Source organism: Babylonia areolata, chromosome 10 (genome assembly GCF_041734735.1).
Source record: "Babylonia areolata isolate BAREFJ2019XMU chromosome 10, ASM4173473v1, whole genome shotgun sequence".
In the NCBI taxonomy this organism is placed as follows: domain Eukaryota; kingdom Metazoa; phylum Mollusca; class Gastropoda; order Neogastropoda; family Buccinidae; genus Babylonia; species Babylonia areolata.
Window position 1 is genome coordinate 43,664,402 of NC_134885.1, and position 24,534 is coordinate 43,688,935.

Below are 24,534 nucleotides of genomic sequence, written 5' to 3' on the forward strand. Positions count from 1 at the left end.
GGCATTTCAACACTGGGTGTTGGGGAATTGAAACGTTCTGGCATTTCAACACTGGGTGTTGGGGAATTGAAATGTTCTGACATTTCAACACTGGACGTTATCACATTTTGCATCTGATATTTCACATTTGACGTTTTGACATTTCACACACACCACACATCACACACCACCTACCTCACACACCACACAACATCCATCCAACTCTCTCACACACACACACACACACACACACACACACACACACACACACACACACACACACACACACCTGTGACAACAGCACGGACAGCACACAACCCACCTCATCCCCGCTCACAGAAGACTGGTGCTGACTTCCTTCACCTCGGCTCTCCCCTGCCTCCGCTCCCCCACCCCCACCCCCACCCCCGGACCTGTCCCCAACCACTCCCCCCACACCCTGGCCCAGCCCAGCGCCGCCGTGACGCCGTGGCTGGGTGAAGGTGTAGCGCGTGACGCCCGCCACGTGGGACTGGCCGGGCTGCTGGCTCCGGGACCTCCCCGACAGCTGGAACTGCACCTGGGAACCTGAGGCCCGGGAGCCCGAGCTGCTGGGCGGCTGGTACTGGTAGTAGGGCCGGCCCCGGCCCGGCCTGGGGGAGGGGGAGGGGGAGGGATCCGAGGAGGGGGAGGAGGAGGACTGACTGGGGATCTGGCCGTTGATGAGGGACTGTGACCCGGGGTTGGATCCGCCATGGGCCTGCAGAGAGAACACCGATCTGCCAGCGGTGTGTGTGTGTGTGTGTGTGTGTGTGTGTGTGTGTGTGTGTGTGTGTGTGATATCTTGTTGTTGCTGTTGTTTCTCTATGTCTGCCAACAGCACAGGGCCAACACCAGTGCTGAAGACCTTTCCGAAACACATGCAAAAAATCAACAACAACAAAACCGAACAAAGTCAAACCATAAAATTACCGTCATTACTTCCTTTGTTTTGCACTTTCAGACAACAACCATGAGCAGACAACAGTACAACTTCATTTGATCTGCAGTAGACACAACCCAAAACCTCACACAATAGTTCAGCCTCACTTCATTTGCAAGTTTTAAAACATCCACATTCTCACACAACAGAACAGTCTCACTTTATTTGCAATATTTTTTTTTACTTAAAAATCCACAGTCTGACACGACAGAACAGCCTCAGTTCATTTGCCATGAAAACAGCCCCCAGTCTGAGAGAACACTTGGGGGACGGGGTCGCCCTTCCTGCAGACAGCGTGTTGAAATCAACAGCACTCCCTGCCAGACTCCCCGTGTCTTGTCTGGGTCTGACACATGGTGTCATCCACTGATTGTCCACTCCCTGGTCCATGACACATGGTGTCATCCACTGATTGTCCACTCCCTGGTCCATGACACATGGTGTCATCCACTGACCATTGTCCACTCCCTGGTCCATGACACATGGTGTCATCCACTGATTGTCCACTTCCTGGTCCATGACACATGGTGTCATCCACTGATTGTCCACTCCCTGGTCCATGACACATGGTGTCATCCACTGACCATTGTCCACTCCCTGGTCCATGACACATGGTGTCATCCACTGACCATTGTCCACTCCCTGGTCCATGACACATGGTGTCATCCACTGACCATTGTCCACTCCCTGGTCCATGACACATGGTGTCATCCACTGACCATTGTCCCCTCCCTGGTCCATGACCATCAGACAACTCAGTCATATTCTCTTCCATGTATCAGTGATGTCCCCTTTGATGGTTAAGATGCTGACGGCTTTCCCCAGTCCAGCCCATTTGGAACGGGAAAAAAAGCCTGAATTGTTCAGAGTCGTGTAACAAGCATGAAAATGTCTTCATACATTCTGGAATACGTCAGAAAAAGAATCTGGATGTAGGAATGCTTTCAAAAAATGTTATTCACAGGTTTGAATTGTGATAAATGAAATCGACACTTTGGGCAGAAATGATAGTCACTGGGGTAACGTCGTAGAACCCTCGTGTTTTATTGTATTTCTATAAATGATGGGTAATTAATCTTATCGACATGACAACTGTATTGTTTGTTGTGTATCTGCAATTATTTCTATTCAAAATACATTTATACACGTAAACCATTCAATGTACACACCCAGATGCATAATGTAGCGCGTTTCTTTAATCTCAGAAGAATGCTTCGATATCATTTGTCTTTTGTTTTTTCCCTGCAGCCCTATCTACTGCGTTGCTTGGACAGCATTGCTCCCAAGCCGCTAGTTCCCAGACCCGTCCACGGCCACAACCCGTGTTAGTCTGTCGCAGTCTCACACACCAGAGGAGACCCTGCACTGCAGCTGAGTCTTTTTGGTGGTGTTCAGTAGTGCCTTTTCTGATTCAACATACTTTGGACACCACCTACTGAGCCCCCTACTGATGACAATAATGGCTTAGCCGCGGAGCCAGACTGAGAGAGCGTCCCCCCCAGAGTGGAGACCGCCACCACGTCCCTCCAACAACAGCCCCTGATGAATCTTCCAACACTGAAGACATTGACAGGACTCACCCCAAGCACGGAAGCGGAGAGGTATCGAAACTGAGGTCACCATGATAGCAAGGCATGAAAGGCCACAGAAAATGGACATTTTTTTCTCAACTGATGATGAATAATGATGATGATGATTAAGATGCTGCCTGCTATGGAGGTCAGTTTAGGTTGGGGACTTTGTGACAAGGCTGTACTCTACGCTTCCTGTCATGATGATATCCCGGCGCCATGCCCGAGAGATGCAGACACTTGCAGTGTTGGTCAGGAAATTGGAGCAACACTCCCAAAGGAGCGGATGATCCCTGACTGTGGTCCCAGACCAGCCTCCGCTTTGACCCCACAGGTCACTCAGCTCTCGGCAGGCCACGGGCAGAACAAAAATCCACCTCTACTGGGACTCGACCCGCGTCCTCCCAGTCGTCAGTTCATGATGCTAACCACTCGGCCAGATTCGCTGGGTCGATGTTCAAACTGACTGATAACCACTTGGCCAGATTCGCTGGGTCGATGTTCAAACTGACTGATAATCACTTGGCCAGATTCGCTGGGTCGATGTTCAAACTGACTGATAACCACTTGGCCAGATTCGCTGGGTCGATGTTCAAACTGACTGATAATCACTTGGCCAGATTCACTGGGTCGATGTTCAAACTGACTGATAACCACTTGGCCAGATTCACTGGGTCGATGTTCAAACTGACTGATAATCACTTGGCCAGATTCGCTGGGTCGATGTTCAAACTGACTGATAACCACTTGGCCAGATTCGCTGGGTCGATGTTCAAACTGACTGATAACCACTTGGCCAGGCTGAGTGGGTCTGTGTGTTTCGGAGTGCCACAATCTGATTTCCTCGAGCAGGGGAGTTCAAATGCTTCTGTCTGTTTGCACGTGTTTTTTGTACTGGTCAGTGAGCATTTTTTATACTGGTGAGTGAGTATATTTTTCTCTGCCTGGGTTTAACTGGCCAGCGACACACAGTCTGTCACAGAGGCTTGGAAGGAATTAGTAGCAGTCCCAAAACAACGTGGCTTCAAAATATCCAGCTGTCAAGCCGTCACACAAAGGCTGTATCACTTTCTCAGAAAGGATGCCACAAGCTGTACAGCACTGTTACCAAATTCTAAAGAATAACAATGTCTAAAATCTCCAAAATTAAATCTTTTACAACCGCTCAAAACACCGTCCATCCAGGTCAAGGCCCATCACTCTCTTCCTTCAGACAGACAGAAGCACTTTAACTCCCCTGCACGAGGAAATCAGATTGTGGCACTCCGTAACACTGTGTTTTAACTGACTGATAAAAACAAGAAACATCATGTAGTGGGGTTGTTTTCTTTTGCTTTCATCTAAGAGGTCATTCAAATTTGTTCAATGCTCACACAAAATTCCAAGTGCTGTAAAAAATATCACACACACACACACACACACACACACACACACACACACACACACACACACACACACACACACACACACACACACACACACTAATTTCTTATCTGGTGTCAGAGAAACTGCGGATCTGATAAAGGTGGGGAGGGAGGGTGAACGAGGGAGGTAGAGAGGTAGTTAATTGGGTAGGAAAATAGATAGGTAAATGAGATAGACAGACAGGTAGGCAGGTCGATAGAAGGGCAAGGGGGGCGGGGGGGGGGGGGGTTATAAGTTGGTTTGCGGGCAGCAAGGTAGGTAGGTAGGTGGAAAGGCATGTAGGTATGTGTATAAATAGTCAGGGCCCAACAGCCGAATAGTTAAAGCGTTGTACTTTCAATCTGAGGGTCCCGGGTTCGAATCTCGGTGGCGCCTGGTGGGTAAAGGGTGGAGATTTTTCCGATCTCCCAGGTCAACATATGTGCAGACCTGCCAGTGCCTGAGCCCCCTTCGTGTGTATACGCACGCAGAAGATCAAATACGCACGTCAAAGATCCTGTAATCCATATCAGTGATCGGTGGGTTATGAAAACAAGAACATACCCAGCATGCAGATCCCGAAAACGGAGTATGGCTGCCTACATGGCGGGGTAAATAAACAAAACGGTCATACACGTAAAATGTTAAATGTTACATGTTTGTCTGAGTGTGTATGTGTGCGTACCTGAAATCTGATTGAATGATACAGGAAACGAATGATGAGCGCCCATGGCAGCCGTCAGTCGGCTCTACCCAGGTAGGCAGTCTGTTGTGTAAATGACCCCATGTTTGTAAAGCGCTTAGAGCTAGGTCTCTGACCGAGGATAGGCGCTATATAAGTAACCATATCAATCAATCAATAAATCAGGTGATATGTACTAAGGTAGACAGGTAGCCAGGCACGAGGATAAGTATAGGGGCAGGCAGGCAGGCAGGTAAGTAAGTAGACAGGCAGGTGGGTAAGTATATTGGTATATGGGTATGCAGGCAGGCAGACAGAAAAGCAGGCAAGCAGGTAGGTAGGTCGGTATACAGGCAGGTAGGTAAGAAGTTAGGAAGGCAGGTAGGGAAGGACTTGTTAGTCAGACGAGGACCGCTGGCCAGGGCCGGACGCGGGCTGAAGGTGCAGACACAAACCTGGGCACCGGACAGGGAGGGCCTGGGATGGCCGCCACCAGACGAGGCCAGCCAGTGGTCGACACGCACATCGCTCACATAGCTTCCTCTGGAGCTCGGCACGTCCTGGTGTGCATGCGCCTCACCATCGCTACCAACACTGTTTGCAGCGGCATTTTCTGCTGCTGCTGCTGCTGCTGCTGCATCGCCGTCACTGCTGCTGCTGCTGCTCCCTACTGCCTGACCTTGCTGGTATGGCAGGGGCGCGTAGTGCTCTTGCGCGGTGAAGGGAATGGGCTGAAAAGTCCATGGGATATGGTAACACGGGGGAGGCCAAAAGAAGAGATTCTGACAGTTTGAGCTTGTTGGGTGGTTGGTTACTTTTCCATCTAATTCTTTTTCCGTCTTGGTTGTTGGTTTTTTGGGGGTGTTTTTGTTGTTGTTTTTTGTGTTTTTGTTTTTTGTTTTTGTTCTTCTTTTTTCTTCTTCTTTTTAGTATCACACCGATTGTGTTATCGCATTGGGAAATACGCTGTCACAAAAAGTGATACAATACAATACATAAAAATACAGTATAATCCTTTACTCCGAAAACCATCTACCGAAGCTAACCACACGCAGAGTCCAAAGTTGCAGTTCAGTTGTCTACAGGAGGCGGGGGTGGGGGTGCTCGAGGGGAAGGGAGCTGTCGGTTTTTTGCTGCTGTAAGGCCAGCCCCCAGAGAAGATCCGGCACTGTTGCGGTTGGTAGTTCGTTCTGCAGGGCTCAGTACAAACTGCTGTGATTGCACATGGCTTACTGTGGAGAAGTGTGATATCTGCTGAGTGGCACATGGCTCATTGTGGAGAAGTGTATAACTGCTGAGTGCACATGGTTCATTGTGGAGAAGTCTATAACTGCTGGGTGGCACATGGTTCATTGTGGAGAAGTCTATAACTGCTGAGTGCACATGGTTCATTGTGGAGAAGTGTATAACTGCTGAGTGCACATGGGTCATTGTGGAGAACTCTTTAACTGCTGAGTTAACACTCATTAGACATAAACTCCACCACCTGTAACACTCCCTTTCTGGCAGTCAGACTTCAGGGGAAGAGTAGCCCCGAACGAACGTGGCCATTCTTCAGTGATCATTGTTTGTTCAATGTGTTTTCCCGTCTTCCCGTGTGTAGAATGTAAGGGAGGCAACAAGTGGAAAACCCGCAGCAATAAACCTTTCCCTCCCTTCCATCGAGATATTTCTGTGAACATCTGTATTAAATTTTGATGCATTTTGTTTATCTGTTTATTTTATTTGATTATTAAATTGTTATTTCATTTAGATAATGTAAAAAAAATCTTCCGGAAATCAACGGCAGGAGGTCTGAATGCGTGGCAGCGTGTTGAGTAATGCGAGGGTCAGGCAGATGTGCTGTAGCGCATATGGATCAGCTTTGATAGCTCCTTGACACTGAAAGTGAAACCATAGCAATGGTCCCGTGTCCTGTGTGGGCGTGTCCTTTCTGAGAGGGAAGGGGGGGGGGGCGTGTCGTGTGTGGGTCTGTCCTTTCTGAGAGGGAAGGGGGGGGGGGGCGTGTCGTGTGTGGGTCTGTCCTTTCTGAGAGGGAGGGGGGGGGGGGGGCGTGTCGTGTGTGGGTCTGTCTTTCCTGGGAGGGAAGGGGGGGGGGGGCGTGTCGTGTGTGGGTCTGTCCTTTCTGAGAGGGAGGGGGGGGGCGTGTCATGTGTGGGCGTGTCCTTTCTGAGAGGGGGAGGGGGGGGCCCGTGTCGTGTGTGGGTCTGTCCTTTCTGAGAGGGAAGGGGGGGGGCCGTGTCATGTGTGGGCGTGTCCTTTCTGAGAGGGAAGGGGGGGGGGCCGTGTCGTGTGTGGGTCTGTCCTTTCTGAGAGGGAAGGGGGGGGCGTGTCGTGTGTGGGCGTGTCCTTTCTGAGAGGGAGGGGGGGGGGCCGTGTCGTGTGTGGGTCTGTCCTTTCTGAGAGGGAAGGGGGGAGGGGCCGTGTCGTGTGTGGGCGTGTCCTTTCTGAGAGGGAAGGGGGGGGGGGCCGTGTCGTGTGTGGGTCTGTCCTTTCTGAGAGGGAAGAGGGGGGGGCCGTGTCGTGTGTGGGTCTGTCCTTTCTGAGAGGGAAGGGGGGGGGGGTCCCGTGTCGTGTGTGGGTCTGTCCTTTCTGAGAGGGAAGGGGGGGGCGTGTCGTGTGCGGGTCTGTCCTTTCTGAGAGGGAAGGGGGGGGGGTCCCGTGTCGTGTGTGGGTCTGTCCTTTCTGAGAGGGAAGGGGGGGGGGGGTCCCATGTCGTGTGTGGGTCTGTCCTTTCTGAGAGGGAAGGGGGGGGGGCCGTGTCGTGTGTGGGCGTGTCCTTTCTGAGAGGGAAGGGGGGGAGGCGTGTCGTGTGTGGGTCTGTCCTTTCTGAGAGAGAGAAGGGGGGGTGGGGTCCCGTGTCGTGTGTGGGTCTGTCCTTTCTGAGAGTGGGTAGGTGTGGGGGGGGGGTCCCGTGTCGTGTGTGGGCGTGTCCTTTCTGAGAGGGAGAGGGAAGGGGGGGGGTCCCGTGTCGTGTGTGGGCGTGTCCTTTCTGAGAGGGAGAGGGAAGGGGGGGGGGTCCCGTGTCGTGTGTGGGCGTGTCCTTTCTGAGAGGGAGAGGGAAGGGGGGGGGGGGTCCCGTATCGTGTGTGGGCGTGTCCTTTCTGAGAGGGAGAGGGAAGGGGGGGGGGTCCCGTATCGTGTGTGGGTCGTGTCCTTTTCTGAGAGGGAAGAGGGGTTGGGGGGGGGGGGCCGTGTCGTGTGTGGGCGTGTCCTTTCTGAGAGGGAAGGGGGAGGGGGGGGGTCCCGTGTCGTGTGTGAGTCTGTCCTTTCTGAGAGGGAAGGGGTAGGGGGAGGGTCCCGTGTCGTGTGCGGGTCTGTCCTTTCTGAGACGGAAGGGGGGTGGGGGGGGGCGTGTCGTGTGTGGGCCTGTCCTTTCTGAGAGGGAAGGGGGGGGGGGGGTCCCGTGTCGTGTGTGGGTCTGTCCTTTCTGAGAGGGGAGGGGGGGGGGGGAGAGGGAAGGAGTCAAAAAGAGGGAACACCACAGCGAGCTTTACCTCTGACCTGATGCCTGACGTCACAGTGGCCCGGACAAAAGTAATGAATTCCTGGTCACTTTTCAGCAGTTCCCCACACTGAGCACACGGATGCTGGTCGTTATAACGAACTGTTTCGGTGAAGGTTTTTCCTTCAGCTGGCTATAAAGGCAAGGTGAAGCAAGCAACGAAAGCTTCAGCTGCATAAACATCTGCGTTAGTTCAACAAGAGTTTGCCGTGCCCTGCATGAATGGGGAATCTGCAGTAAGCACTGAGCTCAGTAAGGACTGAACTTAGTAAGCACTGAGCTCAGTTGGGACTGAACTTAGTAAGCACTGAGCTCAGTAAGGACTGAACTTAGTAAGCACTGAGCTCAGTAAGAACTGAACGAAGCTCTACCCAGATCAGCACAGGAAACAGGTAGCTGTTAAAACCTACGTCTGCGTGAGCGTTCCAAAAAATCATCCTCCTCAGTAGTAGTGGTACACACACACACACACACACACACACACACACACACACACACACACACACACACACACACACACACACACACACACACACACACACACACACATACACGCACAACACTCCATGTGGAGTGATGGCCTAGAGGTAACGCGTCCGCCTAGGAAGCGAGAGAATCTGAGCGCGCTGGTTCGAATCATGGCTCAGTCGCCGATATTTTCTCCCCCTCCACTAGACCTTGAGTGGTGGTCTGGACGCTAGTCATTCGGATGAGACGATAAACCGAGGTCCCGTGTGCAGCATGCACTTAGCGCACGTAAAAGAACCCACGGCAACAAAGGGGTTGTTCCTGGCAAAATTCTGTAGGAAAATCCACTTCGATAGGAAAAACAAATAAAAGTGCACGCAGGAAAAAAAAAAAAAAAAGGGTGGCGCTGTGGTATAGCGACGCGCTCTCCCTGGGGAGAGCAGCCCAAATTTTCCACAGAGAAATCTGTTGTGATAAAAAGAAATACAAATACACACACACACACACACACACACACACACACACACACACACACACCACACCACACAAGGATTACCCCAAGGCTATCCGCTGCCTGACGCTTCTGCAGGTGATGTGTCAACCCGTGATCCTCTGAAACACACACACCGTCATCATCATCATTATCATTATTATCATCATCATCGTCGTCATCATCATCATCATCATCACCATCATCATCGTCGTCATCATCACCATCATCATCATCGTTATCGTCATCATCATCATCACCACCATCATCATCATCGTCATCATCATCATCACCATCATCATCACGATCACCATCATCATCATCATCATCATCATCATCATCATCTTCATAATCACATGATAAGATAACGATACATTCAGATTTCTTTTATAACTACGAAAAGAGATAGATAGGTAGACAGGCTTGTGTTTTGTTAATGTATCTGGAATCCCTGTGGCGATGTCCGAATGATTGAGATAAATATGTCCTTTGTTCCTGTATAGATACATGAGATAAATCTGTCCTTTGTTCCTGTATAGATACATGAGATAAATCTGTCCTTTGTTCCTGTATAGATACATGAGATAAACCTGTTCTTTGTTTCTGTATAGATACATGAGATAAATCTGTCCTTTGATCCCGCATGGATATGTTAGATAAATATGTCCTTTGTTCCTGTATAGATACATGAGATAAACCTGTCCTTTGTTCCTGTATAGATACATGAGATATGTCACATCTCATGACAAGTAAGTGCTCAACCCCCTCGTTCGCCCACCCCATCTAGCTAGAGAGCAGTGTGGGTTGTGCTTATTGCACGAGATTTTCAGTCTGTCTCAGTCTCAGTTCAGGCTGTCACTGAACTGAGATCAGCCTCTTCCTTGTCAACAAATGACAAGATTCTGGGCTTTTCGCCCGCGACTGTCAGAGGAGGCAGCCGTGCCAGTCTTTGGCTCTCTTCAGGGCTGTTTGCCCGTCTGGACGCTTGTAGTGGGGATCAGTTTCCTCCGAGTGGTCGTGGTCTCTGTGTGCTCTGTGTGAACTTCCAGCTTTGGGGTAGTGGTACCTTTCTGGAAGGTAAGAGGAGACTGTAAAGACAGTCCTAACCTGTGTTCTGTCTGTTTGTCTTGTGTTCATGTCCGTGAATGAGAGAGAGAGAGAGTGAATATTTAAGTAAATATAATACTTTGCTCTTTTATGTGCATTTGTAGGATGCGTATGCATTTTTAGACATTAATTTTATAAGAATGTGATAAAATAATTGTTACATGTATTGAAGGGTTCAACCGTAAAATCTAGATTTAAGTTTTCCTTGTGAACCCCTTCAGTTGTTAGTTCTATTAATGTGTGTGCATGTGTGTCACTGTATTATATATGATACATAAGCTAGAATATTCCAAACTACCCCCTTATCCTTTTCCGTTACAGTCCTTGCTCTTGGGTGTGGTTGTTGTCAGCCTTTTAAACTTCCGAAATAGCGCAGCTGAGTAAACTTGAACTATTCTGTAGCCCATGTGTTGATCAGGGAGGGGTTAAACTGAATTTTGTAAGACTTGTTTTCTTTACGAATTCTGGGCTAGGTACATTTAGGTTGTTTAATTGGGTTTGTCCAAGAGTGAATCCTACCAGTGGATAATAGGCTATATACAGTGGTTTCAGCATTCCCACTTTCGTGTTTATCCACGGACTTCCCTACTCTTCCACTGACCCTCCACTGTCTCCCCGGGAACCCCTCTGCCTGCCTTTGACTTCCTTGGTCCAGGCTTCCGTTGGCTGCTGCCGCCTGCCGCTGGCTTCCGTCGCCAGCGTTCTCTGGCCTGGCGCTCAGCTGTCTGGGTGTTCTGCTCTTCGTCTTCGTCGTCACTGCTCTTCGTCTTCGGCGTCACTGTTCGTGTTCGTCGTCGCTGTTCTTCGCGTCGTTGTAACTTACTGTTCGTCTTTGTCGTCACTGTTCTTCGTGTTCGTCGTCGCTGTTCTTCGTGTTCTTCGTGTTCGTCGTCGCTGTTCTTCGTGTTCGTCGTCGCCGTTCTTCGTGTTCGTCGCCGTTCTTCGTGTTCGTCGTCGCTGTTCTTCGTCGTCGTCACTTACTGTTCGTCGTCGTCGTCACGACAGCATTAACGTTGTGCTTGTTTCCTTATCTTAAAGCTCTGTTGTTGTTTTTATGTGTGGGTTTTGTGTGTGTGTGTGTGTTATATTTATCCATTGTTATTTAAGTGTTGTTGCAGCTGGGGTTGTGGTTATTGTTTGTGGGCAAGCTAGGTGTGTGATTAAACAAATGTATGTGAACCCCGGATTGTTGTAGTCTGTGTTTGTGTTGTCTGGGTGTTAGTGCTGGGCTGGGTGGGGGTTTCTAGTCCGCTCTCTTATAGAGCGTGACAATTTGGTGGAGATGCGGGGTACGTTAGGTTAGAGTGGGAGGGGGGTGGGTGTAATCGTTTTGTCTGTTACCTGTGTACATATGATATCTGATTAAAATTATGCTGTGTCACTGGAAGAATGTTTGGGTGAGGTTAAGATAGACACCTTACCTGTTCAAAAAGTTAGCTGTTGTTCAGGCACTTGATTTCGGCTGTTGATTTTTGCCGAGTTTGATTTGCCTTTCTCGCATTCTGCGAGGGAAAAAAAAAACAGAAAAAAAGGGGGAAAAAAAATGCCCACTCGGCGACAAACGGCTGCGGCCGTCACTCCCGGGTCAAAGTCCCAGATGGATACGTCGAGTACCTCTACTCCTTCTCAGATAGATAAGTCAGGTTTGTCTGGATGGATACGGGGTCAACTGAAAGAGGATGACCCAGGTAATCTGTCTGATGATGGAAGGAAAGGGGACACTGTTCCTCTATCTCACCAGGATCCTTACACAAAATTCAAAGCCATGGGTGCTGACATGGGTTTGACTGGTGAGGCCCTTGCACGGTTTGTGGTTGATGCTGCTGCTAAGGAGGAAGAGCGCGCAAATAGGGAGGAAGAGCGCCGTTACAGGCGCTGGAGGGATCACAGGGAGGATGAATATAGGGAAGAGGAAAGACGGTATAGGGAGAAGAGGGATGAGGAGGATAGGCAGCGGTTTGAAAGGAAGATGGAATTAAAGCAAGAAGAGGTCGAGGCTCAAATAAGCCAACCGTTTTCCCTTGCTCCATATGATGGGAAGGACGACTTCGACGACTTCCTGACCCATTTTGAGAGGATAGCGCTTCTCAATAAGTGGAAGCCAAGTTCATGGGCAGCTCGCTTGGTAACCTTGTTACAAGGTCAAGCTAGGGACGCTTGTCTGCGAGTGCCTCTGGAGAGACTTCATGACTACGAGTCATTGAAAGCTGCTTTGCTCCGCGAGTTTCGGCTAGATGCCCATGCGTATTGTAAGCGTTTCCGAACGATGCGGAAGCTTGCAGAAGAGACCTTTATCCAATTTCTGGAAAGGCTTAAGGTCTGTCTGTCTCGCTGGTGCACAGCTGCTGATCGCGATTACGACAGTGCTGAGGACCTAAGGGACTTGTTCCTCCAAGAACAGTTCCTAGCTACCCTTAACCCTGACCTAGTCAGTGAGGTTAAGCGTGATGAACCAGATAGGGTGGAGGAGGTAGCACGCATTACCTCGAAGGTTGTCGGTGCCAGGAGAGCGGGACGGATGGCTGAGAGTGAGGCACGAGCCTCCAGGAAATCCAGAGATCATGGTCTTGGTGCCAAACCTCATGCGGAGCAAAAGGCCGCATCTCTTGGACAAAGTAGTTCCGCTCTTAGCGACAGCTCAAGGCGTGTCGAGAGCACTAGAGGAGTTACCTGTTTCCTCTGCGGGAAACTTGGACATGTGGCCAAAGAGTGCAGCCAGCGGAAGAAGGTTTCCCTTGTGGCACAGCCGAGCTTTAGGCAGCAGGGTTCCCATTCCCCACCTCCATCTCTTTGCGTTAACTGTGCTGCAAAGCAGTACTCGCCACGATGTGAGGCTTTCGTCAACGGGGTTTCAGTCCCGGCTTTGCGAGACACCGGAGCTCACATGGTTGTCATTGCACGCCATCTGGTCAGTCCAGATTCTTTCACTGGAGCGACTGTCCGTGTGGTGCTGGCCGAGTCGAGGTGCACCTCTGTCCTACCCATCGCCAGAGTAGATTTCCAGTCTCCTTTCGTGGAAGGCAGACTAGACGTGGCAGTAATGGAGGCTCCTGTGGAAGAGGTCCTTATTGGCAATACTGCCTGGCGCGAGAATGGCACTTCAGTGCCCGTGCCAGTTTACTCGGACGCCAGTCTTGTGGGTGCTGTGGAGACGCGGGCCCAAGCAGCTGCCAGGGCTAAAAGGTTATCTCCCTTGCCTGTCAAGGACTTCCAGATCCATGTGTCTAGACAGGACCTAGAGCATCAGCAGGATAGCGATCCTGACCTGTGTCAAGCTCGGGAGCTGGCTGTGTCTAAAGCCGTCAAAAAGACACGATCTGGAGAGGTCATGTACTTCAGGAAGCAGGGAATACTGATGCGGCGTTTCAAGGACCATCGGGGGGAAGCAACCCAAATCTGTGTTCCTAAGGAACTGCGTTCCACAGTGTCGCTTCTTGCCCATGAAGCCCCCATGTCGGGTCATCTTGGGGTTAAGGGCACGCAGGGAAGAGTTTTCCCACATTTCTACTGGCCTGGCATGTGTGCTGACATTCGGCGTTTCGTCCGTTCTTGTGACAGATGCCAGAAGACGGTAGCTAAGGGTCGAGTCCCGAAAGTGCCACTCGTCAAGATGCCCCTCATTTCAGAGCCCTTCAGTCGTGTAGCTGTCGACATTGTAGGACCTATATCCCCTTCATCTGAGTCTGGCAACAGGTACATTTTAACAATAGTTGACTATGCGACCAGGTACCCCGAAGCTGTTGCTCTCAAACACGTTTCGGCTGAAACTGTGGCTGAGGCGTTGTTCACCATGTGGACACGAACAGGTGTTCCTGCTGAGGTTTTGACTGATCGTGGTTCTCAGTTCACAGGCAGTGTCATGCAGGAAGTCTATCGCCTTCTGTCTGTGCGGGGCTTGACCACAACCCCCTACCACGCTCAGTGCAACGGGTTGGTGGAGCGTTTTAACGCTACTTTGAAGGCAATGCTGCGGAGACTATCGTACGAGAAACCTCGAGCCTGGGACCGCTGGATTCCCGCTCTGTTATTTGCCTACAGAGAAGTTCCCCAGGAGAGCACTGGCTACTCGCCTTTCGAGCTGCTCTATGGGAGGACAGTACGGGGTCCCATGCAGATCCTCAGAGAACACTGGCTCCACCCTGAGAGGCCAGAAATTCAGACTGCTGCTGAATACGTGGTAGAACTGCGAAACAGAATCGCAGAGTCCTGTACCATTGCTCAGCAAAACCTCGAAAGGGCCTCAAGGCGGTACAAGGGTTATTTTGACGCCAAAGCAAAGCAAAGACAGTTCGCTGAGGGGAGCAAAGTACTTCTCCTTCGCCCCACCAAACAGAACAAACTGGAACTTGAATGGCAGGGTCCATACACTGTTCTGCGTCGTGTGGGCATCGCAGATTATTGCGTTCGGATTGGCGAGAAAGAAAAGCTGTACCACGCCAATCTGCTGAAAGAATACATTGAGCGCACTCCTCGAGGGACTGTGGCTCTGGCTGTGATTGAAGACCCGGAGGTCTGGGAAGGAACGAGGACAGTGGAACGCGACATTCCACTCATGCCCCTGGAGGCAACTGAAGGTCCAGAGAATGTTGTGCTGGCCGCTGATAACTCCTCACTGAAAGAGGCCATTCGTGAAATGACTCGAGGGTTTAGGGATGTTCTCACTGACTTGCCTGCCTGTACGAACCTCGAGACATGCACGCTCAATCTCACCTCCGACACCCCTATTAGGGCTAAGCAGTATCCACTGCCCTACTCCCAACGTGAGACGATTCAAGAGGAGGTCCAACAAATGTTGAAGATGGGCGTGATAGAGCCATCCTCGTCCCCATACTCCTCTCCTATCGTCCTCGTAAAGAAGAAAGATGGAAAGGTACGGTTTTGCGTCGATTTCCGTCGCATCAATAAGATAACTGTGTTTGATGCTGAACCAATGCCAGATGTAGAGGCACTGTTTTCCCGGTTATCAGGGAAAAAGGTGTTCTCGAAGCTAGACCTTTCAAAGGGGTACTGGCAGATCCCCATGGCGGAAGCTGATCGCCCTAAAACAGCTTTCACTACTCCTCAGGGACACTTCCAGTGGTGTGTAATGCCGTTTGGCCTCAAAACTGCTGGCGCAGTATTTTCCCGCATGATGCGGAAGTTAGTACTGCCTCTCAACAGCCCTGACGTGGACAACTTCATGGACGATGTTCTTATCTCCTCCGTCGTTGAAACACGGCATCTAAGGCTCTTACGCAGCGTGTTTTCCCGGTTGCGTGATTGCAAGCTGACTGCACGGCCCTCCAAATGTTTTCTCGGCCACAGGGAGTTAGACTATCTGGGTCACCATGTGGGTGCTGGGAAAATTTGGCCAGCTGCAGAAAAAATGGCGAAGATCCGAGAATCACCTCGTCCCTGTACGAAACGACAGCTCCGAGGGTTTCTGGGCCTCGTGGGGTCCTACAGGAGGTTCGTTCCTCAGTTTGCGGAAATCGCTCTTCCCTTGACTGACAAAACCAAGAGCAAGGAGCCAAACAAAGTTATCTGGGATGAGTACTGCGAGAGAGCTTTTCTGCAGCTCAAACAAATCCTCTGCAGTAGGCCAGTTTGCTGTCTCCCCGATCTGTCCAAGCCTTTCATACTGCGGACTGACGCTTCGAACGTGGGGTTGGGAGCTCTTTTGCTCCAAGATCAAGGTATGGGTGCTCAACCAGTGGCGTGTGCCAGTAAGAAATTGAGCCCAGCCGAACGCAATTACCCCACAATTGAAAAGGAATGCCTGGCTCTTGTGTGGGGTATTCAGAGGTTTGAACCCTACCTCTACGGGAAGGAGTTTGTCGTCCAGGTGGACCATGCACCGCTGCAATATCTAGACAGGGCCAAAACGGTCAGCGGCAGACTGACGCGCTGGGCTCTACAGTTGCAGCCTTTCTCGTTCAGGGTGCAAGCCATTCCTGGCAAAGAAAACGTTGGTGCTGACTTCCTCAGTCGTCTGCCAGAGTTGGATGAAATATGATCTGAATACGGCCCAGTTTGAGTGTTAACACCTGAATGAGGCAGCTGTATACTGGCCATGTGTATCTTTTAATATTACTTATTAGTTGGTAAGGTTGGCAATTCTATAATTTGCAATTCATCCTGTTATTCCAGACTTCATAGTTTTGATGTTGTTGTTTTTTTCATTTGTTTTGCCTTTTCCTTACATTTAGTTTCAGGAGGGCAGTGTCTTGGCATGTCTCTGTTTGAGAGGACATTGTGGATGATACGGCAGTGGGAATATGTGTTATTGTGTTTGTCATTCTGTGTGACATGTTTATAATTAAGTTTCAAATCTTCGTTTGAACTTGTGAGGGGGGCTGTTGTCACATCTCATGACAAGTAAGTGCTCAACCCCCTCGTTCGCCCACCCCATCTAGCTAGAGAGCAGTGTGGGTTGTGCTTATTGCACGAGATTTTCAGTCTGTCTCAGTCTCAGTTCAGGCTGTCACTGAACTGAGATCAGCCTCTTCCTTGTCAACAAATGACAAGATTCTGGGCTTTTCGCCCGCGACTGTCAGAGGAGGCAGCCGTGCCAGTCTTTGGCTCTCTTCAGGGCTGTTTGCCCGTCTGGACGCTTGTAGTGGGGATCAGTTTCCTCCGAGTGGTCGTGGTCTCTGTGTGCTCTGTGTGAACTTCCAGCTTTGGGGTAGTGGTACCTTTCTGGAAGGTAAGAGGAGACTGTAAAGACAGTCCTAACCTGTGTTCTGTCTGTTTGTCTTGTGTTCATGTCCGTGAATGAGAGAGAGAGAGAGTGAATATTTAAGTAAATATAATACTTTGCTCTTTTATGTGCATTTGTAGGATGCGTATGCATTTTTAGACATTAATTTTATAAGAATGTGATAAAATAATTGTTACATGTATTGAAGGGTTCAACCGTAAAATCTAGATTTAAGTTTTCCTTGTGAACCCCTTCAGTTGTTAGTTCTATTAATGTGTGTGCATGTGTGTCACTGTATTATATATGATACATAAGCTAGAATATTCCAAACTACCCCCTTATCCTTTTCCGTTACAGTCCTTGCTCTTGGGTGTGGTTGTTGTCAGCCTTTTAAACTTCCGAAATAGCGCAGCTGAGTAAACTTGAACTATTCTGTAGCCCATGTGTTGATCAGGGAGGGGTTAAACTGAATTTTGTAAGACTTGTTTTCTTTACGAATTCTGGGCTAGGTACATTTAGGTTGTTTAATTGGGTTTGTCCAAGAGTGAATCCTACCAGTGGATAATAGGCTATATACAGTGGTTTCAGCATTCCCACTTTCGTGTTTATCCACGGACTTCCCTACTCTTCCACTGACCCTCCACTGTCTCCCCGGGAACCCCTCTGCCTGCCTTTGACTTCCTTGGTCCAGGCTTCCGTTGGCTGCTGCCGCCTGCCGCTGGCTTCCGTCGCCAGCGTTCTCTGGCCTGGCGCTCAGCTGTCTGGGTGTTCTGCTCTTCGTCTTCGTCGTCACTGCTCTTCGTCTTCGGCGTCACTGTTCGTGTTCGTCGTCGCTGTTCTTCGCGTCGTTGTAACTTACTGTTCGTCTTTGTCGTCACTGTTCTTCGTGTTCGTCGTCGCTGTTCTTCGTGTTCTTCGTGTTCGTCGTCGCTGTTCTTCGTGTTCGTCGTCGCCGTTCTTCGTGTTCGTCGCCGTTCTTCGTGTTCGTCGTCGCTGTTCTTCGTCGTCGTCACTTACTGTTCGTCGTCGTCGTCACGACAGCATTAACGTTGTGCTTGTTTCCTTATCTTAAAGCTCTGTTGTTGTTTTTATGTGTGGGTTTTGTGTGTGTGTGTGTGTGTTATATTTATCCATTGTTATTTAAGTGTTGTTGCAGCTGGGGTTGTGGTTATTGTTTGTGGGCAAGCTAGGTGTGTGATTAAACAAATGTATGTGAACCCCGGATTGTTGTAGTCTGTGTTTGTGTTGTCTGGGTGTTAGTGCTGGGCTGGGTGGGGGTTTCTAGTCCGCTCTCTTATAGAGCGTGACAAGATAAACCTGTCCTTTGTTCCTGTAGAGATGCATGAGATAAATCTGTTCTTTGTTCTTATATAGATACATGAGATAAATCTGTTCTTTGTTCTTATATAGATATATGAAATAAATATGTTCTTTGTTCTTATATAGATACATGAGAGAAATTTGTTCTTTGTTCTTATATAGATGCATGTATCTCTGTGGCGTTGTCTGTTGTCTGTTGATGTTGTCGTTAGTTTGTTGTCGTTTTGTTTTGTTCTTGTTTTGTTCTTGTTTTTTCATTCAGTAACAACATCAGTGGATCTTGTTTCTCTGGCTCTCCGCCACCTCTCGGGTCAACACAATCACCTGCACCCTCCCCGCTCTCCGCCACCTCTCGGGTCAACACAATCACCTGCACCCTCCCCGCTCTCCGTCACCTCTCGGGTCAACACAATCACCTGCACCCTCCCCGCTCTCCGCCACCTCTCGGGTCAACACAATCACCTGCACCCTCCCCGCTCTCCGCCACCTCTCGGGTCAACACAATCACCTGCACCCTCCCGGCTCTCCGCCACCTCTCGGGTCAACACAATCACCTGCACCCTCCCCGCTCTCCGTCACCTCTCGGGTCAACACAATCACCTGCACCCTCCCTGCTCCCCGCCACCTCAACACAATCACCTGCACCCTCCCGGCTCCCCGCCACCTCAACACAATCACCTGCACCCTCCCCGCTCTCCGCCACCTCAACACAATCACCTGCACACTACCGGCTCCCCGCCACCTCAACACAATCACCTGCACCCTCCCGGCTCCCCGCCACCTCAACACAATCACCTGCACACTACCGGCTCCCCGCCACCTCAACACAATCACCTGCACACTACCGGCTCCCCGTCACCTCAACACAATCACCTGCACACTCCCGGCTCCCCGCCACCTCAACACAATCACCTGCACCCTCCCGGCTCCACGCCACCTCTCGGGTCAACACAATCACCTGCACACTACCGGCTTCCCGCCCACCTCAACACAATCACCTGCACCCTCCCCGCTCTCCGCCACCTCAACACAATCACCTGCACCCTCCCCGCTCTCCGTCACCTCTCGGGTCAACACAATCACCTGCACACTACCGGCTCCCCGCCACCTCAACACAATCACCTGCACACTACCGGCTCCCCGCCACCTCAACACAGTCACCTGCATCCTCCCGATGCCTTCATTCATTCACACGCACAACGTCAAATGCGCACGTTAACCATATTTCTTTCACCTCGACCAAAGACTGACACATGGAAGAGATTATCTGAGAAACATGTGAATGCTAGAGGGTGAAAGACCCCGCAATCCATGGCTGTTGTTGCTGCTGTTATTGGTATCAGTTGTATTGGTGTGTACATACTGGCAGTTGTCCAGTGGTAAGGCGGTCGCCAAATAAACGACAAAATCAGAGGGTGCGGGACTGAATCAAACTCTCGCCAGAATCCCCCTCTCCCTTCACCCTCTCTAACCCCCCACTACACCTTTAGCGTTGGTCTGGACGCTAGTCATTCAGATGATACATTAAACCGAGGTCCCAAGAATATTTTATTTTAAGAACATACCCAGTCAGCACACGCTCGCATATGTCTGTGTAAAATGCTGGGTGAAATTAGGGCCATACATGTCCACATGTTCCTTCGTGTTTTCGAATTCATCTGGTCATTTACATTACATAGGATGTCAGGATGGGAGATGTCAACTGGTCATTTATATTACATAGGATGTCAGGGTGGGAGATGTCAACAAGTCATTTATATTACATAGGATGTCAGGGTGGGAGATGTCAACAAGTCATTTATATTACATAGGATGTCAGGATGGGAGATGTCAACAGGTCATTTATATTACATAGGATGTCAGGGTGGGAGATGTCAACAAGTCATTTATATTACATAGGATGTCAGGATGGGAGATGTCAACAGGTCATTTATATTACATAGGATGTCAGGGTGGGAGATGTCAACAGGTCATTTATATTACATAGGATGTCAGGGTGGGAGATGTCAACTGGTCATTTATATTACATAGGATGTCAGGATGGGAGATGTCAACTGGTCATTTATATTACATAGGAGGTCAGGGTGGGAGATGTCAACAGGTCATTTATATTACATAGGATGTCAGGGTGGGAGATGTCAACAGGTCATTTATATTACACAGGATGTCAGGGTGGGAGATGTCAACTGGTCATTTATATTACATAGGATGTCAGGGTGGGAGATGTCAACTGGTCATTTATATTACATAGGATGTCAGGGTGGGAGATGTCAACTGGTCATTTATATTACACAGGATGTCAGGGTGGGAGATGTCAACTGGTCATTTATATTACATAGGATGTCAGGGTGGAGATGTCAACAGGTCATTTATATTACATAGGATGTCAGGGTGGGAGATGTCAACAGGTCATTTATATTACATAGGATGTCAGGGTGGGAGATGTCAACAGGTCATTTATATTACATAGGATGTCAGGGTGGGAGATGTCAACTGGTCATTTATATTACATAGGATGTCAGGGTGGAGATGTCAACAGGTCATTTATATTACATAGGATGTCAGGGTGGGAGATGTCAACTGGTCATTTATATTACATAGGATGTCAGGGTGGAGATGTCAACAGGTCATTTATATTACATAGGATGTCAGGGTGGAGATGTCAACAGGTCATTTATATTACATAGGATGTCAGGGTGGGAGATGTCAACTGGTCATTTATATTACATAGGATGTCAGGGGTCTTTGGAGTTGCAGCGCCCGCAAACGAAGAAAAAGAGGAGAATTTGTTTGCAAGTTAAAACCTGACCCCTCCATTGAAAGAATGTTAATTGCGGAAGGGAGGAGATTGTGTCTGTAAAATAAAATAAAAAAGGCAAGTATAACATAAACAGGAAAGATCAACGCACATTATTTTTCTCCTGACTTCCGCACTGTTGGCCGTATTTCCCTCCCGCCGATCCCTCCCAAATCACGTGCGCGAGCGCGAGCGCACACACACACACACACACACACACACACACACACACACACACACACACACACACACACACAACACAACACAACACACTCCCCTCGAATCATTCTGCTGCAGCCCATACAAATATAAGATGTAGAAGTGTCCATGTGCCCATAGACATTATTATAACAAACAGTAGTGTCTATGTGTTCTGTTGTAGCCCATAGACATACAACAAACAGTAGTGTCTATGTGTCCTGCTGTAGCCCATAGACATACAACAAACAGTAGTGTCTATGTGTCCTACTGTAATGTAGCACATAGACATATAACAAACAGTAGTGTCTATGTGTCCTGTTGTAGCCCATAGACATACAACAAACAGTAGTGTCTATGTGTCCTGCTGTAGCCCATAGACATACAACAAACAGTAGTGTCTATGTGTCCTACTGTAATGTAGCCCATAGACATACAACAAACAGTAGTGGCTATGTGTCCTGCTGTAGCCCATAGACATACAACAAACAGTAGTGTCTATGTGTCCTACTGTAATGTAGCCCATAGACATACAACAAACAGTAGTGTCTATGTGTCCTGCTGTAGCCCATAGACATACAACAAACAGTAGTGTCTATGTGTCCTACTTTAATGTAGCCCACAGACATATAACAAACAGTAGTGTATATATGTGCTTTTCAATAGCTAATTCAAAATGGATTTGTATTGTATTTTCATGGGGCTCGGGTTTTAAATTCCTGTGACGTGTAAAAAGATGAAAATAGTAAATCACATAATGCAAGTAGACATATTACTAAGACTGCAGCAGCCATTAGGACCACACACACAGCAAGCCATGTAGCCTATACCATCAAGCACAACAACCATTAGGACCACACACACCAAGCCATGTAGCCTATACTATCAAGCACAACAACCATTAGGACCACACACACACAGCAAGCCATATAGCCTATACTATCAAGTACAACAACCATTAGGACCACACACACAGCAGGCCATGTAGCCCATACTATCAAGTACAACAACCATTAGGACCACACACACACAGCAAGCCATGTAGCCTATACCATCAAGTACAACAACCATTAGGACCACACACACACAGCAGGCCATGTAGCCTGTACCATCAAGTACAACAACCATTAGGACCACACACACAGCAAGCCATGTAGCCTATACCATCAAGTACAACAACCATTAGGACCACACACACAGCAGGCCATGTAGCCTATACCATCAAGTACAACAACCATTAGGACCACACAGCAAACAATGTAGCCTATACCATCAAGTACAACAACCATTAGGACCACACACACAGCAAGCCATGTAGCCTATACCGTCAAGCACAACAACCATTAGGACCACACACACAGCAAGCCATGTAGCCTATACCGTCAAGCACAACAACCATTAGGACCACACACACACAGCAAGCCATGTGGCCTATACCATCAAGCACAACAACCATTTGGGACCACACACACAGCAAGCCATGTAGCCTATACCATCGACTCCATATCAATCATAAAAAGTTGAACATAAACTCAGCTCATCACTCAGAATGGTGTGAACAAATTGAGCTGAGACAATCCGGATGAGGTACATGTGAGAGTACGTCATAAAAAAATAAAGCAAATAATAAAGCATTGTAACATCATCATCACCGTCAACAATTACAATGATACAAACACTGCTGCTGTTCTCAGTTTATCATCGTCAGAAAGAAAGACAAAAGAACACGCACGCGGTCTAACCATCATTTTCTTTCCACAGCACTGTTCTGCTACCTAACTACGAACTGAAACTGACAGCACGTGCCGGCCTGTCAGTCAACCCTGTCTGCCAGTCAATTAGCAGCCACAACCCGCGACCTGTTTGCGATGCTGCGGCTCTCTTCCTGCCTGCAACCGATCTTCCTGCCTGCTGTCTCCCTGCTGTCTGTCTCCACCCTGTCTCCCTGCTGTCTGTCTCCACCCTATCTCCCTGCCTGCTGTCTGTCTCCACCCTATCTCCCTGCTGTCTGTCTCCACCCTATCTCCCTGTCTGCTGTCTGTCTCCACCCTGTCTCCCTGCTGTCTGTCTCCACCCTATCTCCCTATCTGCTGTCTGTCTCCACCCTGTCTCCCTGTCTGCTGTCTGCTGTCTGTCTGTCTCCACCCTATCTCCCTGCCTGCTGTCTGTCTCCACCCTGTCTCCCTGCCTGCTGTCTGTCTCCACCCTGTCTCCCTGCCTGCTGTCTGTCTCCACCCTATCTCCCTGTCTGCTGTCTGTCTCCACCCTGTCTCCCTGCTGTCTGTCTCCACCCTATCTCCCTGTCTGCTGTCTGTCTCCACCCTGTCTCCCTGTCTGCTGTCTGCTGTCTGTCTCCACCCTATCTCCCTGTCTGCTGTCTGTCTCCACCCTGTCTCCCTGTCTGCTGTCTGCTGTCTGTCTGTCTCAACCCTATCTCCCTGCCTGCTGTCTGTCTCCACCCTGTCTCCCTGTCTGCTGTCTGCTGTCTGTCTCCACCCTATCTCCCTGCCTGCTGTCTGTCTCCACCCTGTCTCCCTGCTGTCTGTCTCCACCCTGTCTCCCTGCTGTCTGTCTCCACCCTGTCTCCCTGCCTGCTGTCTGTCTCCACCCTATCTCCCTGCCTGCTGTCTGTCTCCACCCTGTCTCCCTGCCTGCTGTCTGTCTCCACCCTGTCTCCCTGCCTGCTGTCTGTCTCCACCCTATCTCCCTGCCTGCTGTCTGTCTCCACCCTGTCTCCCTGCTGTCTGTCTCCACCCTATCTCCCTGCCTGCTGTCTGTCTCCACCCTATCTCCCTGCTGTCTGTCTCCACCCTATCTCCCTGCCTGCTGTCTGTCTCCACCCTATCTCCCTGCCTGCTGTCTGTCTCCACCCTATCTCCCTGCCTGCTGTGTCTCCACCCTATCTCCCTGCCTGCTGTCTGTCTCCACCCTGTCTCCCTGTCTGTCTGTCTCCACCCTATCTCCCTGCCTGTCTGTCTCCACCCTATCTCCCTGCTGTCTGTCTCCACACTATCTCCCTGCCTGCTGTCTGTCTCCACCCTATCTCCCTGCTGTCTGTCTCCACCCTATCTCCCTGCCTGCTGTGTCTCCACCCGATCCACACACCCCGGGAACGTGGAAAGCTGATGGGAAAAGCACCAGTTCTCTCAACTTGTCTTCGCTTCGTTTACGCGCAGGAATGTCTTGAAAGAAAATAGAACGTTGTGCTATTTATAGATGTAAGAACGCTAACTCCGTGAAAAGTGCAGGGGCTATAATTCGTTGTTGTTGACATGGATGCCAGCTTGTCAGTTTGTCATAACTACTTGTTTTTCACCGCTCCCACTTGAGTGGTTTTCCTGCTTTGCAATGATGAATGTTGAGTGATTTTCCT

The 24,534-nt window shown here is 49.6% G+C and overlaps 1 protein-coding gene across 1 annotated transcript in view; it reads right to left on the reverse strand.

The window, feature by feature from the left end:
- Window positions 1-24,534, reverse strand: part of LOC143287022 (uncharacterized) — a 52,622-nt gene that overhangs the window by 17,820 nt on the left and 10,268 nt on the right. The window contains exons 2-3 of the mRNA XM_076595034.1: window positions 9,127-9,182; window positions 302-718 (exon numbers count right to left, since the gene is read on the reverse strand). Coding sequence (XP_076451149.1) covers window positions 302-718; window positions 9,127-9,182 — 473 coding nt within the window. The remainder of the gene's footprint in view (window positions 1-301; window positions 719-9,126; window positions 9,183-24,534) is intronic.